The sequence below is a fragment of the Pelophylax lessonae genome (assembly GCF_965119305.1).
Source record: "Pelophylax lessonae genome assembly, chromosome: 2".
Classification (NCBI taxonomy): domain Eukaryota; kingdom Metazoa; phylum Chordata; class Amphibia; order Anura; family Ranidae; genus Pelophylax; species Pelophylax lessonae.
This window is the reverse complement of record NC_138769.1, coordinates 587324922-587342436: the sequence shown is the minus strand read 5'-3', so window position 1 is coordinate 587342436 and position 17515 is coordinate 587324922. Positions and strand designations below refer to the sequence as shown.

Below are 17515 nucleotides of genomic sequence, written 5' to 3'. Positions count from 1 at the left end.
AGCGTGGATCAGAATCAGACCCCGGTAAATGTAAGGGGCGGCTTAAGGGGGAACTCTACACAGAAGGTTTTGTACCCTAATGCATAGATTGCAATAGGGTACAGAACCTTCAGCCTTCATTTTTTCACCTCCATTGTTTTTTAACCACCTCAATACTAGCATGTTTCTTCATTTGCAAAAAAATTATAGCAAAAAAAAATGAGAGTGCCCACTTTCTAAAAACAGGTGTTTTTGCTGGTGTCTGTATTGTCCTTGCATCTTTTTTATATGGTATTATAAAAAGAAAGAGAAAAAGTGTTATTTTTTTATTATATAGTAAAAAAAAAAACAGTGGTTATTAAATACCACAAAGAGAATGCTCTATCTGTCTCAAAAACCACTATATATAATTAATTTTGGTATACCTTTGCATGTCTAACTTGTCCGGAGAGGAGTGTAAGAAAGCTGGTCCTGAAGTGGAGATAAACTCCCTGCTCCACCTAATTTGGCCAGTTTGTTGGCTTCACTATTGCTGCTGTTTATTCAATTACACTTTTGTGTGGAAAAATACCCACTTATATAGGACCCCAAGCCTCTAACAGTCAAACATTTTGAAGATTAAAATGGCATGTAAACCCTAACAATTAACTTCTCTTCAGTTTCGTTTTTTTATTTTTCTTATTTTTTTTTTTTTTATCAACTTGATAAAAAAAAAAAAAAATGTTCTTTAGCAAGGAACATACATTCCACATTAATTTTGTTACCAAAATTAGTGTGTGCTCTAAATTACCACCAGCATTGCTTGTGCTCCTTCTTGCTGGAGGCTGCCATTTTGCTGAAGCCCAGAGCCCTTAAGCTGCAGTAAATTTGCATCCCCCTCCCGTCGCCCACTGGCGCCTCTCTGGGCTCTCTTGTATGATCGGAGAGCCCGGGAGAGCTGTGGTAACTCTGAGTTACCACAGACCCGACTATCTCTATGATCCTGGGAGGCTGGAAGGGATGTCAGTTCCGGCACTGGTAGATACTATAAAGAAATATAGGTTAATACTGCCATTCTTTTTCCTGGAAAGCACAGAGATCAATGTTTTTTTTTTAATCTGTCCTGCTTTCTTGGGTAAATCAAGATATCTGGATGTCTCCATGAAGCAGACTTGTCATGCATTATTTTTATCACAAGGGATGTTTACATTTCTTGTGATAGGAATAAAAGTGATCCATAGAAAAAAAAAAAATTAAAGGGTCAGTGTAAAATAAAAAATAAAAGTAAAATAAATAATTTAAATTTTTTTTAAAGCGCCCAGTCCCCTCGTGCTTGCACGCAGAAGAGAGTGCATACCGAGTTGGCAACCATATTTGTATACGGTGTTCACACCACGCGTGAGTTATTGTCGTTAACATTATAGCAAGAGCAATAATTCTAGTGCTAGAACTCCTCTGTAACTCTAAACTGATACAAACAAGAGGCCAAGTGTCCTGTAAACTGATAACCTGTACAAATATTTAAAAGCATCACCTATGGAGATTTTTAAGTACCGTAGTTTGGTGCCATTCTGTGAGCGTGCGCAATTTTAAAGCATAACATGTTAGTTATCTATTTACTTGCCGTAACTTCATATTTTACAAAAAACTTGGTTATATATTGCTTTTTTTTTGCATTAAAATTAAAGGGCATTTTTCTAAAAACATTGCATTTGAAAAATCACTGTGCAAAGCCCGTATTGCATACAAAAATTGCAATGACCGCCTTTATATTCTCTAGGGTCTGTGGTATAAAAAATACATGTTTTTGGGGGTTCAGAGTAATTTTCTATCCAAAAAAATAAAAATTTTTACATGTAGGAGAGAAATGTCAAAATTGGCCTGGGTGGAACTGGTGAAACCAGAAAAGAAGAAAGCTCTAATGTGCTGCTAAAATATGAACATAACGTATTCTGCTTTATGTAAGCAGTGCTGACAACATATGGGGGGACCGGCACAGACTACGGTTTTCAGAGTGTTGCTCGTTTGTCCTGTTTTCCATCATGCTGGCAATCTTGTGTAAGGAGAATCTTGGCTCTAATTCTTCCACACATGTACATTTCCTGAGGTTGGCTGATATTTAAACATTTTGTACACCTTTTTAAATTTGCCAGATTGTCACCATCTCTAATAAAAAAGGATCTGCTTACTCATTCGTGCAATATTCATCCATTAGCTGGGAACTGGCAGTGTATTCATGTCAGAACTCAGAAGTATCTCAAGTGATTCAGACACTTCTGCTATTTCTGGCTGCCTGACAAGTAACAGGATAAGAATCTGTTGTAATGACCTTCCTATTAAAGTACAGTGCTGGAGCTGGTGGAGAAAGGGGACTTTTCTGGTATCCAGGTCTCTATTTCAAACTAAAATGTACATACAGGTGCATCTCTTGAAACTAGAATATTATCAAAAAGTTAATTTATTTCAGTAATTCAGTTCAAAAAGGGAAACATATATTTTATATAGATGTGTTACACATACAGTGATATATTTAGAGCATTTATTTCTTTTAATTTTGATGATTATGGCTTGCAGCTAGCTTGTGAAAACCCAAAATTAGAATATCACATAAAAAAAGGATCACTTAAAAAAGGATCAATAAAAAAAGGATTTTATTTTAATACAGAAATGTTCTCTTACTAAAAAGTATGCCCATGTACATTATAGTATGCCCTCAAAACTTGGTCTGGGCTCTTTTACATGAATTACTACATCCATGCGACATGGCATGAAGGTGATCAGCCTGTGGCACTGCTGAGGTGTTATGGAAGCCCAGGTTGCTTTAATTGCTGCCTTTAGCTCGTCTGCATTCTTGGGGTCTGGTGTCTCATCTTACTCTTGACTATACCCCCCAGATTCTCTGTGGGGTTTAGGTCAGACGAGTTTGCTGGTTAATCAAGCACAGTGATCCTATGATCATTAAATCAGGTATTGGTAGTTTTGGCAGTGTGGGCAGGTGCCAAGTCCTGCTGGAAAATGAAATCTGCATCTCCATAAAGCTGGTCAGCAGAGGGAAGCATGAAGTGCTCCCGAATTACCTGGTAGAGGGCTGTGCTGACTTTGGACTTGATAAAACTCAGTGGACCAACACCAGCAGATGGCATGGTTCCCCAAATGATCGCGGACTGTGGAAACTTTTGCATTTAATTTGGGAATCAAGGTCCCAGACTCTGGAGGAAGAGTGGAGAGGCACAGAATCCAAGTTGCATGAGGTCAAGTGTGAAGTTTCCACAGCCAGTGATGATTTGGGGGGCCGTGTCATCTGCTGGTGTAGGTCCACTGTGTTTTATCCACAGTCAGCACAGCCCTTTACTAGGAAATTCTAAAGCACTTCATGCTTCCCTCTGCTGACCAGCTTTATGCAGATGCTGATTTAATTTTCCAGCAGGACTTGGCCCCTGCCAAAACTACCAATACTAGACATGTGAAGTTAGTTTCAATCAAATTTTTGATTATTCAGAGATTCAGATGTATCAGAATCTCTGATTAAAATACTAACGAATTTTGTTGAAATTCTTTAAAATTGTTTTTCTTTTTTCGTTTTCTAACGAATTCCAAATTTTCAGAACGATTAGAATTCAGACCGGTCGGAAAACGATTGACTGATTTCAATTCAATTCTGTATGAAGAAATACCAGTTCTGCTGACTGTCAAAATACCCAAACATCAGATGCATGCAGTTTGGCTGGCAATTTTCCACTTGGCTGCTTTGATTTTTTTTTTTTTTATGTAAAGGATGTTGGGTTTGGCCCAGACCCCTTTCTCCTGATTGGCTAACTGATTTTACTAGCCGAGGGAGCCAATGGCGCCGCAGCTGTGTCCTTGCCAATCAGGAGGGAGAATCCCGGATGACCAAGGGACTCGTGGACATCGCAGGACAGTGATGGACCTCAGGTAAGTATTAGGGGGTGCTGGAGAGGGTGCTTGAGGACCAAGGGACGTATTTGTCCTGTGTTTTTAATTGCCTGTATCATCTAATTAAGAACATAAAGTACTTTTTTTTTTGGTTTGAGTCAAAATATTAGTTCTTATCAACAAATGGATCTAGCTTTTTGACAGTTATTTCATGAAATGGCTTAGTTACAGGAGTTACAGTAACTGAAGTGTACGAACTGTAAAAAAAAAAAATATTGCTTCTTTTGGCGTTCCATAAAAAGTGACCTAAAAAGTCACATTTGTCCCGTGTCATAATTCCTCCCCCAAAAATCACACAAGTGTGGAAATGGTTTTATTTATTGTTCAAATACATTCTTAAAGGGAAAAAAAATATAATAATTTTTTTATTGATGATGGTAATCTTATGGTCCTCAAAGGGTTAAAGAATGCATTAAACCTTCTGACTTTACAACCCCCCTTTAGGTTTATGCAAAGAGTCAATATTTGCAGTGTTGATCCTTTTGTTTCAATTCTTCTTTATTTTGCCCTGGCATGCTGTCAAATAACTTCTGGGCCACTTTCTGACTGATTATTGCCCATTCTTGCATAATCATTGCTTGAAATTTGTCAGAATTTGTGGGGTTTTTTTTGTTCACCCCCCTCTGGATTGATCACAAGTTCTCAATGAGATTAAGGTCTGGGGAGTTTCCTGGCCATGGACCCAAAATTTCAATGTTTTTTTCCCAAAGCCACTTGGTTACCACTTTTTCCTTATGTTAAGGTGCTCCATCATGCTGGAAAAGGCATTATTCGTCACCAAATTGTTCTTAAATAGTTGGGAGAAGTTGCTCTTGGAGGATGTTTTTGTACCATTTTTTAATCATGGCTGTGTTCTTAAGCAAAATTATGAGTAAGCCCACTCCCTTGGCTAAGAACAGCCCCACACATGAATGCTTTATTGTTGGTATGACACAGGACTGATGGTAGCGCTCACCTTTTCTTCTCAGGACAAGGTTTTTTCCAGATGCCCCAAACCATCGGAAAGGGGATTCATTAGAGAAAATTACTTTACCCCAGTCCTCAGTAGTTTGCACTGTTGGTGCCCCGATCCCAAAGCTGAATCAACTGTAGGAGACGGTCCTGGCACTTGCTGGACTTTCTTGCGTGCCCTGATGCCTTCTTCACAAATGCAGTAGAAATGTTTTTAATGGAATTGCATTCATTTCATGGGAAAGAGGGACTTTGCAACAAATGATAATGCATCTGATCACTCTTCATAACTGTCTGGAGTATATTCAAATTGCCATCATAAAAACTGAGGTAGCAGACTTAGTGAAAATTAAATTAATGTGTCATTCTTAAAACTTTTGGCCACAGGTGTATATTTATATTTTGTTCTTTTCGTTTCTTTTTTTTTTTTCTTCACCTTTGCCACGCTGGACTATGTGGTCTGCCGGCAGGGTTTTTTATTCGGCTGCATGCGAGTCCTGTGTCCTCCCTGATTCCGACTCCACCCACTCCCATCTTATTGTTCCATTAAAGCCAGCCTGAGAACTCTCTTATCCCCTGCCCATCTGGGCAGGCCAGCTTGATAAAGGAGGCAGGGCCCCCGAAACACATTTTGGTTGGCTCCCTTCACCTGTTACGGCTTCCATTGTATGCCCAGAGGGAAGGCTAGAGACACCACTGTGTTTTTCCATCCTGGCAGGGTGTTCTGCCTATACCCCTGCAGCCAATCATCGGTCCTCCTACACGGCTGTGCTCTATATGTACCCTCTGCCCTGGCTATTGGAGCTGCTATACAAGTTCATATATGCAAGTGTGCTACACAATAAAATTGGTGATTTCATCTGTTTGTAACCTGGCACCCTGCTGTTCTCTTTCTTAGAAAAAAAAATGCCCAATCATATGTCAGGATTGTCTTATAGAAATAAATATTCTAGAAAGTTTTTTTTCTAGTTTTGGACCCAAAATTTCAATGTTTTGTTCCCAAAGCCACTTGGTTACCACTTGGGAACAAAGTGTTGCTGGTACTAAAACATTGAAGAAAGTCTAATGGCAAGTCAAACTCTATCGCATGGTTCCATTTTGCTAGAAGCTGAATGAGGGAGTTGAGCACCATTGCTGGGGAAATGCATTATTTTGTATTTACCAGTACACAATTTTCTTTGTGTTCTTCTGTATCCAGGGTACGATTGGTGGAGAGAGGATCTCCTCAGAGTCTACTCCTTTTGGAATCCGGAAAGGTAAGCCATTTCTTTTTGAGCAATTCAACCTTGGATCAAAGTAACTATGTATATACCTTACCTGGCCGATCCTCCTGGAAGTTGGAAATCACTGTAGTTGGCTATGACAGTGATCTCCACTAGCTTCCAGGCTGTGCTGCTTGCTGAACAGAGGAGGTCACTCGCTTGTTCTGTATTTTCTGAATGGGATGCCAAGTGTTTTCTGATTGAACAAGGTGGAGATTGTGACTTCACATCCCTTTCTCAATACCTCATCCGATCAGACAATGTTTTGCACTCATTGTAAAAATGCCAAGCTTTCTCTGAATTGTGCCTGTGCTGAAAGTGACCACCTGTGCTCACAGTGCAGCAGAGCAGCTACTCAGCACAGGACCCCGAAACTAGTGGAGATCACTGTAGTAGCAGTGCCTAATTCAGTGGTTTCCGGCTTCCAGGGAGATCAACCAGATAAGGTTTTATGTATGTATAAACTCTTACGATTATGACAGGATCTCATTATACAGTAATAAAGCAACAGTTGGCTAGCATGGTCAATAAGCAGCATACTTGTACTGTTGAAAGAAAAATAGGGGGGAGGGGGGGAGTATTTGGAACGCTGGGAACACTGTAGCTAAAGCAAGAACCCCCATTATTATGGGATATGGTGTGGGTTACAAAATATATATAGACAACAATCAACCGGGTGAAAAAATGGAGCAAGTCATTAATGGATGCTGTGGTCCATTGGTCCTGGGGTGTATCCAAAAGAAGGGGTCCTTAAGTCATTTAGGAGGCAGCTTGCTTGGAGAGCCAAAGATGACTCTGTGCATATGTGGGAAGAATAGGAGCAGCGCCAATCTGTGTAGCAGTGGTACAACCTGCTTTAGGTAATACACTCAGGTGAAGAAATTAAGGCGCATAAATGCAGTTAGCCTTGCTGTGTTAAGTCAGGATCCGTGGGTGCAGCTGTAGGGCGCGTGGTCAACGAACCCGGAGGTGCCGGTGGTTTCCTGAGTCCCAGGCTGTACAGGGAAGCGCAGGAGGATGCTGCCACTGCGTCGTCAGACTGGAACAGAGGCTGGATTCATGCACACGTTTGGAGCATGATTGACGCTGCTCCTTTTCTTCCCACATACGTGTACTGTTGAAGATCAGCTCATCATCTTGATTGATTTATGTGCAAGTAACAGAACTTTACACTTTTTTCATAGAGCTTGAAAAACAAACAAAACCGCTATTCCATGTTACGTTATGATGGTATTTCATTTCCAAGCTATTTGCAGTCTTAGTTTATTATATGAAGACACTGAAGGTTTTAGCATCTGTGGAAAGCAAAATGTCCTCATTCATCTGGCTTCATGTACACTGGCATCTCCTAAACTTGAGCTCAGAATGGGGTTTTTCTGCCAAAGCTCCTAAACTCAACTCCATAAAAGCTTGTGTGTCCATGTACACATAGGCTTTTAGTAGAGTTTAGGAGATGCTGCGGTTAGGTTAGGCGAAACTTCCCTCTCCTGAACACGGAAGAATCATGTTCAGGATAGAAAGTTTTGACTGCCGACTGCGGGAAACAAAACACAGCATTTTGCATTTTTCCACAGACACGGTCATGGTAAGCTAGTGTACATGTAGCCTTAGAGTGCTCCTTAGCTTTTACGTTTTAGAAAGGCTCCATGCACACTAACTTTAAAAAAAAAAAAAGCTGCTCCTAGAGGAGTTTAGCATTTTGCCTGTCGAAGCAACTAATGGTGTTCTATGTGTCCATGCACGTTAGGTAGTCTAGAGGCATTTTTTAAGCTCAGTGTTTACAGACAGAAAAAACACAACCCTTTTTGTTTTGCATTTTTTGAGTGTTTTTCTAGCAGAAAAAAATGCTAAATGTTCCTAAACGCTAGTACAAAAAAACGCTCAAAATTTGTGGGGGTTTTTTCTGCCAAGTGCCTTCGCATAATACACCTTGTATCTGGGTATGTGATAGGCTTGGTGATCCCTCACTGATGATGTATCCACTGGGTAGCTGGAAGTTCCACTGGCTATGTTTTCCTCATTTAAACAAAGCAAGAATGGCCCGCCATGGTGAAGTATATACTGACAGTTTATTGTGACATGAAGAAAAATACTTACAAAGTTGCAGGTAAAAAATAGCAGTCAGGTCTGGTGGACGCTGCTCCCGCAGCGTGCGTTCCACCGGCCGGAAGTAGTAGGGGGACTGACGTCACACACTCTCTGCCTCGCTAGACGCGGCGTTTTGCCCTCCTATTGGGCGTTCTCAATAGCTCTTGCGTCTAGCGAGGCAGTGAGCGTGTGACGTCAGTCCCCTACTACTTCCAGCCGGTGGAACGCACCCTGCGTGAGCAGCGTCCACCAGACCTGACCAGACTGCTATTTTTTACCTGCAACTTTGTACGTTTTAATAGTAAATGTTAGGCTGATTATCATCTTCTGTCATGGTCAGCTTAAGGCCTCATAAACACAGAACATTTTAAATGCCGTGTTTAGAGGAGTTTTGTGCTTTTTTTTTTTTTTTTTTTCCAGCCTCCAAATGCTTCCTTTTGTAAGCCTGTGTGTCCATGCACACATAGGCGTTTACAGGCATGTAGTGGAAGGGACATTTCGATGCAGAAAAGAAAGTAACCCAGAGCCAGCACATTCATGAGAGGATTGTGCAAGTGTCAAAAAACAATTGATGCGCTTAAGCGTGTGTAAGTGCATCTAAACATGCTTAAGCACTAGGCGAATCAAGCACTTGGGCGTTCATTGCAGTCGCCAGAATAAATTAATATTCTGGCCAGTGAAATGAATGAATGCCCAAGTGCTTGACATACCTAGTACTAAAGCACATATAGATGTGTTTATACACGCTTAGGCGCATCCATTGTTTTTTGACACTGGTACACTCCCCTTTGCAAAACATGGCTTTAGGTGTACCTTTAACGCTGCTTTTTTCTCCTCTGGGCATTTATGCGTCCTGTGTGCATTGGGCCCAAGGCTTACTTTACATCGGTTCAAAAAGTTACTCATCACTTTGTATTATTTGCTAATCTGTACATTTGAAATGTTCTTTTTCCCACTTCACTTAAAGTTTTATCACACAGATCAGTTGAATTTACAACATTGTAGATCCTTTAGTATGTGCAATACGATTCATGAGAATTAAAGGCATGCAATGATTCAGCAACTATGTGTAGAAGTTTTGCATTATGTGTCTTGGCCAGATGTTTATTCACCATTGTAGTTCAGAATTGCAAAAATATATGAATAGTAAGGCTCCAGTTCACATTTGTGCTTCTCTAAAGCTGTGTAATTTCCATTGCGATAACTGTATGAATGGTTATCATTGGAAATTATGGAGAGTGACTTGCCATGAGACTTTGAGCTCCAAGTACGAATGGAGCCTTAAGCCCCGTACACACGCGTCGATAGTTGGCCGTGATTTTTTGGCCAACGCACGATCGGCCGATTTTCGGCTTGTTAGTATGATGCTTCCGACAACCGACTCCAGATTTTTTTCGGCCGAAAAGTCGGTGTGCAGGCTATAAAATTTTTGTTGGCTGTCAACACAACGGCCGATTTTCCGTCAGTCAGTACAGATTTCGGCAGACAAAAATCTGATGAGAAAGACTGGGCATGCTCAGAGAAGAAAAAACACACGGAAAGTAAACCAGCACATGACATCACTTCTGAAGTAGATTTTTGTTGGCCGAGAAAATTTGTGTGCAGTCTAGGCACATTCCAACCAACAAAACACCACTCTGGACAAAAGTCGGACGATCGGTCAACCGATAATCGTTGCGTGTGTACGAGGCATTAGTCACATAGATTTGAACGGTTTCTGTTGAAATACATGGGCTGCGACTTGTCATACAGCTTTGTGTTCAAAGTTGCATGACAAGTGGCACAAGTGTGAATAGAGCCTAAAACAAAAAAGGGTAGTATGTTTTATAATGCTGTAATACAAATATTTTTTTTAATTGCTTGCCAGATTTTGCCTGGTGTCACAGTGATAATTGTAAACCCAGAGACCAAAGGGCCCCTTGGAGATTCTCATCTTGGTGAGGTTAGTGTACAACTCATTTTTTATCTATCTGCTTATACAAATTCATTATTCATATGCCTTTCTTTAAACCTAAGCTATACTTAAACTTTAGTGCATTCAATGTTTTCTTTGTCCTTTACATGTCTGAGCTGGATAAGGATCATATACAAAATTATTAGTTGCCCCCAAAGTAGCTTTTAGTCTATAGAAGGCTTCCTAAATTAACCATTTCAGGAAAAAGTGGTCATAGTATTATTGATCATTACCTTAACATTCTAATCAATTAATTACTTTTCTTAGCTTGAAAAATAGCCACACATTGGGTGTCCCCCTCCATTAGAAAAATTGCATAGTCAACTCATGTAAGCATTTCCTGCGTGCCGCGTTTGTGCTTGCATAGCAGCCTATTCAATTGAATAGCCCGCTGTACCTGTGGGAAATGCAGGGAAAAGTTCCCCGACCCTTTCTCAAAACACAGCCACACAGAATTGCATGGGTGTGCCATTAAGAATGTGAGTCTGATAAGCAGCAGCGTCTTTTGACTGCAGGTGCCGTAATGCATGCATTATACACGCTCTCCAGCACCCACAATAGTGTGAACCTAGCCTAACTCTATAAAAAATATACCAACTCAGAGGACACTCAACTAAATTTGATGTCAACAATGGTTCTCAGACACATTCAGCTCCCCAAACCCTCACTATAAATATTGCAGAACCACCTGTACTAGATTTCAATAAACATTGAGCAACAACTGGTCATCTATTTTGGCTGTTACCTATTTCACTCCTAGCCATCAGGATATCTTCTATTTTTGTTTGTTACCATGCAAACTTAGACTGGCCATACATGGTGCAAATTTCTTTCCTTCGACCACGGGTTGTAGGAAAGAAATTAGCTTGATTCTTTTCCGGGCGGGGGAAGCCACCCCCACCGGGAGAAGACAGTGATTATCGCTAACGGCGATAGCAGCCACTAGTGATAAATGAAAACAATCCGGCTGGCTGGTTGTATTGGTACATTCAGCCTGCCCATTAAGGGTTAGAATCTCGGCCAGTTTCTGCCGAACCAGCCGTCTTTCGAACCATGTATGACCAGCCTTAGATTTGTACTCGTCAACAAAGATGTCTTTGACAAGATAGATAAATGTGCGATTTGTTTAATGTTCTGGACAACAGTAATAACTTGTTGAAATTGTATTTTTTTGTATTCTGTTAATTTCATCAATAAATCTGCTTTGACCAAAAAAGCACAGCTGGAACATATAAAGGCTCTTTTTACACCTATGCGCACACACGGGGCCACTGTTAGAATTACAGCCTACCTGACAGGGCCCCTTCTCTGACCCTTTAGTGAGCACTATTTTTTTAATTGGCAGAACTGAGCTATAAAGCTTCCCAGACCCCTTGTTGAGCTGATGGGGCCTGCGCAAGTACAACCGGGCCGGTTGTACTGCCTTATCAGCAGCCCTGCGTGCACATATAATACAGGATGCGGTAGTTTTGCAATGGGGTCAGGCTGAATGCAACTGTAATGTACATATACAGTAAAAAGAAACACATCTCCCCTTGGGTGCATGACAGCTCACAGATGTAAATGCATTATATTGTGCTGCCGGGGGACAAAAAATAATGCAGGTCTGTTTTGTGGTACGTTAAGGCTAGTTAAGAGCCTGTCCTATCTGTGCATGGAGTTAAAGGATAAGTTTACCTTTATAAAAAAATAAATGCACATCTTTTTGCCTTTCTTTTTTATTATTTTATTTACAAGGAGTCTGCAAAGCATTGCACCCGCAATCAGCAGATTGCAGGTGCAATGCAGGACTCCAGCAGACTGTCAGTGTAAGCTTTCTGCTCGTATCCAATACAGGCAGGCAGTTACACACTGACAAGACTTGATGAACTACCTAGAGCGCTCAACCGCACCCTGGTAGTTCATTAAGCACTAAAAGCCAACAGCCGCAAAAGTAGTTCTCCCATTCACAGAACTCATTCACTATGAATGAATACATTGTGACAGCTTGTGCAGGGAGAAGATCCTCCACTCACTGTCACAACTGGGAATCAGGGGTGCGGGGGCTGCTGTAACAGTAACCCTAAATATGGCTGTAACTTGTTACAAAAGGTGAAATTATCTTTTAAAATGTAATCAGACCCGAGAATTTTTCCATGCCCTCGGCAATAAAACTGCTTGTATTTAGTTGCCCTAATACATTTGGGTACACTGATTTGCCTTTACTTGTCCTGCAATATTTGTGTTCCTTAACTGATAAGATTTACCTTTCCCATGCAACAGCCAGCTGTACAATGCTTCATTACTATAGCCTTTTCCAGCCTGCTGACTTTGTTTGTTTCTTGCAGATCTGGGTGAACAGTCCCCACACAGCCAGCGGATATTACACGATCTATGACAGTGAAAGTCTGCAGGCTGACCATTTTAACACCAGACTAAGCTTTGGAGACACACACACACTTTGGGCAAAAACCGGTTACCTGGGCTTCGTGCGTAGAACAGAGCTGACAGATGCAAGTGGAGGTATTGTAATTTTACTGTTTGAATATTGCTTACAGATCACTTTACAGTGTACGTAGAATTATTCATATTGACCTTTGGGTCAGAAGAAATGACACTCCAATATCTCTTGCACAGTTGTACAGTCCGCATCCAAACACCAGTCCAGTTTGGTCAGCAACCTAGCTATGTAACCTCCGGGGTTACAGGAGGAAAACAGAGTTTATAAGCAAAATCCAATAATACTTGGAAAAATGCACCAAAAAAGTATATTTTTACTTTTTCAATCACATTTGAGAAAGTCCCACTTAAATGTATGTGTTGCCATTCATACAGCATACATACATTTTTTTTTTTCATTTCAGCACTTAGTGTTTCCTAAATCCTGAGACCTGTGTCACTGGTGCAGGACTCAGGATCGCTTTCTAGAACTGCCTTCTAAGGTTCTCCAAGTTGTGTCGGCAGGGTGATTTTCCAGTGAACATTTCGAAGGAGCCCGTGCCCTAAATGGATACCAGTTATGTAGATGGGTGGAACGTGGTACTTTGTAATTGTACAGTGGGCACTGTACTTTGCCACTTAATAGCGATGCACAATTCTCTGCAGCATTTCTTTGTAAGGGAGTGTGTCCTTAGTGCCTTAAGCTTAAAAGAAGTAGTCTGCCAGTGTAGACAAGTCCGACAAGCCCCTGCATGCTCCAAGGCTGTTATGCTAATCTTTACTTCACTGGCTTGAAACAAGCATGTACATTTTAATATCTTAAACTGATAATGCACTGCCACCTAATAGTATAAACAATGTGTGGCTGCTGCTATCACCTAATGTGTTCCCACATCCACAGTAAATAAATAAAACATATGTGATAGCGCTGCTCAAAAAACACCTAAATATAATAAGCTAATATGTCAACAATATGAAAAAAATATATATAAACTGCTGGTACCAAACATAAAAAAGTGCTTATAGTGCAAAAAATGTGCAAATGTCAAAAGATTAAAAGTCCACTTGCAAAAATAATCAGTTGTGATTCTTCTTTACATTGTGCACAAAAAAGAGTGTCTAATACAGTAGTGTACTTCACAGATTAAAATACACATGTTTCTCCACTCCATATCCTGTGCTCTATTCACAAGGTGCAGTACATGTTCACCTCCATCATAGACCCACAAGTGGTCTAACAAGCATAATAAGGAATAATCTCTGATGCTCAGGTTTAAGGCAATATGATTCCCCTTCTTTAGTGGCTCCACACTGTTCACAAACGGCCCCAAGGCAACATAACAGAGAAAAATTGCTTCCAATAATGCAGTACCTGGGTTGCTAGCCTAAATAAACCGCACACCCCCAGCTTCATACAATGCACTCACATTTAATTTAAATTTTTTTTACAGAATTTAAAATCCAACACGTCTCACGTGTTCCATTTAAGTGATCCCACCACCAGGCTCCCACCTCTACGCATTATGCCACTATCACACATGGTTTCATCTGGAGGAAAGCCGAGCAGTTGTGGTAGGGGGGGAATTTAAAGAAAGGACTGATAATCATTGTAAATTTCTCCGGTTCCCTCATGCGCAGTGACCTCGGGGGTACCCGGAAGTCCACGCGTGCGCAATAGCTTGTGACCGCTAATAGAGGATCCAAGAGTGGTGCTACAGAAAGATGGCCGAATGGAAGACCGATAACGGAGCCAGTGGAGATATACCTGAGATACAGGATCACATATATGTATACACCTTACAGTTTTCAATACAATTCAGCAGATGTCAACAAATCAACATACGGAAAGAAAAAGTATACTAGTGATCCTTGTCTATAAAGCTATAGCTCCAATATACTGTGAATAGCTGAGTAATGAAAAGATTAAAAGTGTACCTGTACCTCTTATCGTGATTTTCGTAGAGGTAGAGCCTGGTGGTGGGATCACTTATATGTTTTAAATAAATGTGAGTGTATTGTATGAAGCTGGGGGAGTGCGGTTTATTCAGCCTAGTAACCCAGGTACTGCACTATTGGAAGCAATGTTTCTCTCCTATGTTGCCTTGGAGCCGTTTGTGAACAGTGGAGCCACGTTAGAAGGGGAATCACATCTCTCTAAAGGAACCTGAGCATCAGAGATTATTACTTATTATGCTTGTTAGACCCCTTGTGGGTCTATGATGAAGGTGAGCATGCACTGCACCTATTGAATGGAGCGGAGCACAGGATATGTAGTTGAGAAACACTGTGTGTTAATCTGTGAAGTGAATGTGCAAAGGGGTTGAGACGGCGCTACCTAAAAAGTGATCGGGTGCTGATTAAAGTGCAATAATGTGCAAAAGGCCCCTTAAAAGGGGGGTGACACCGGCTGATTTTAAATGTAAATACCGATTGTATTTTCAAAGGGTTAAAAAAACACACAATTCCGTGTCAGTAAACAACAGCCGATGTAATCTATCAATGTATGGTGAATATTATCTGTAAATAATAATTGTGCCACAACTGAACAAGTATTATAGTGGGTTTATTCCAGTAAAGTGATACAGTGCAATGCTAATTAAACATATAAATACAAATCCCTGGTGGTGAAGTGGTGAAAATATATAAACAAAATAAATCCTGAAGTGATATATTCCTCAGAAGTGTAAGTGCTGTTTTACCCTCAGTGACCACTAGGTGTAGTATATACGACCTGTTCCAATGGAGTGGTCCCAAAAAGAGGTAGATCTTGGGGTTCCTCTCTTGATCCAGCAAGGCACCGGCTGGTAATCTCACAAAAAGAAAGGAGAGGGGAGCCCCATGAAGTAGTATATAATAGTGTGCCAATACAGAGAATAATATCGACTCACGGTGAAGCTGCCTCAGGTCAGTGTAGAGCAACGCCGGGAGGCTTCCGCGTTCCACGGCTGCAAAGTCCGAGACCGGAAGTGACGCAATGGATCCGCCCTACGCGTTTCGTCAGAGGACGTCTGCTGGAGCGGCAGTTGCTTACATCGGCTGTTGTTTACTGACACGGAATTGTGTGGTTTTTTAACCCTTTGAAAATACAATCGGTATTTACATTTAAAATCAGCCGGTGTCACCCCCCTTTTAAGGGGCCTTTTGCACATTATTGCACTTTAATCAGCACCCGATCACTTTTTAGGTAGCGCCGTCTCAACCCCTTTGCACATTAACTTTATTCTTAACCCTTCGGGGTTTGGTTGTTGGCTGCTTACACCTATTTATCCACTCTTCACTGTTCTACCTCATACTCCATAGCGCTGGTCACCTTTGTCCTTTACTCAAATCTGTGAAGTACACTACTGTATTAGAAACTCTTTGTGCCCAATTTAAAGAAGAATCACTTCTGATTATTTTTGCAAGGGGACTATATGTTTGCACCACCACTTTATATATTTTTTTATATTGTTGATATATTCGCTTATTATATTTAGGTGTTTTTTTTAGTGTCCTGACATTTAAAGGAAGCCTGACACAAAATAAACATGGGGGCTGCCATTGCTGACCTCTCCTTAAGTAAATGCAGGTTGTCTGCACTGTACCTTTTTTATCGTGAATTATTTTTGAAATATTATAGTTGTACAATTTTTATTTGGCATGTTTCTTTGTTTGCCTTTCCCCAGAACGGCATGATGCCTTGTTTGTTGTTGGAGCACTGGATGAAACACTGGAGTTAAGAGGACTGCGCTACCATCCTATCGATATTGAGACCTCTGTGTCACGCACACATCGGAGCATTGCAGAATGGTGTGTATGCCAGCCTAGAGAACTTGATTACTAAGGACTGTCTGCATTTCCCTACATACCCCTCCACACTTTTTCCCATGGAAAATATTGGATCTATTGGTGTTAGAAAATTCCTATTGCTGGTACTTTAAAAAATTACAGCCAGCTGTATCCATATTCCTTTGGGTTTGGCTAATGTTAATGGTCAAATGGTTGTAGCAGCCTTTATGCTTGAGATGGAACTACCAAACTAACAGGCCATAGAGCTGCGTTGGAGCCTTGGGGAGAAGGAAGAGCTATTCTCTCCTTACCTGCCCAGGCAAATTAGAAGTACTTTAACAATTATTTGGACTCTGGGCTTATGCTGCCCATGCATGTTGCAATCTAAATGTACAATCATTGTGCAATCTTCTTTAGATTTACAAACTGCATAATGTGAGGGCCAACGTAAACAAATTGTTAAATTTAAATACATTCAGGGAAGCCTTCACACTACATAAATGTTAGTGGATGCAAAGGAGATTTTAGAATAAGATTGCAACTTTTGTGGAAAGCTTTATTTCCTTGGCAGAGTGATCTACTACCTAACAGTCAATTCACTTAATTTAGGTCAACAATGACTAACAGTGTAAAGTGGTCTTTCTTCACCACTCACCACAAATACAAAAGAGGCTTTACATCTCCACTGACTACAAATGTAAGGGGGCTTTTTTTCTCCACTGAATACAATTGTAAGGAGCCATATGATCTCCACATTCTTCTCTGCTGACCAATAATGTAAGTGGGTATTTACACTGATTCCCAATGTAAACAGGCCACCTTACTGACCACTAATGTAAAGAGGCCCTTCTCCATTCACCAATAATGTAACACTGACTTTCTCTACTAACTAACCATGTAAAGGGATTTGTTTTTACTGGCCACCAATGTAAAGGGGGCTCTTTTCCACTGACCACCAGTGTAACAGGTGAGACGTTTCCTGCCAGTGTAAGCGGGTCCTTTTCTAGTGCATATGGTGGTGTCCTCCTCCACATTCACTGACCACCCTTGTAAGGCTAAATTCACACCAGCAATTCAGGCCAGTGCAAATTGTAGCAGGAATCTTCATATTCCTACTGCGGCTCTGAGCAGCTAGGTGCGGCCATCAGCCCCGCTCACTATA

General features: G+C 40.9%; 1 protein-coding gene across 2 annotated transcripts in view; it reads left to right on the top strand.

The window, feature by feature from the left end:
* Positions 1-17515, top strand: part of DIP2B (disco interacting protein 2 homolog B) — a 400603-nt gene that overhangs the window by 379829 nt on the left and 3259 nt on the right. For both annotated transcript variants that reach the window (XM_082244510.1, XM_082244509.1), the window contains exons 34-37: positions 6062-6119; positions 10081-10155; positions 12495-12669; positions 16251-16374. In XM_082244510.1, coding sequence (XP_082100636.1) covers positions 6062-6119; positions 10081-10155; positions 12495-12669; positions 16251-16374 — 432 coding nt within the window. The remainder of the gene's footprint in view (positions 1-6061; positions 6120-10080; positions 10156-12494; positions 12670-16250; positions 16375-17515) is intronic.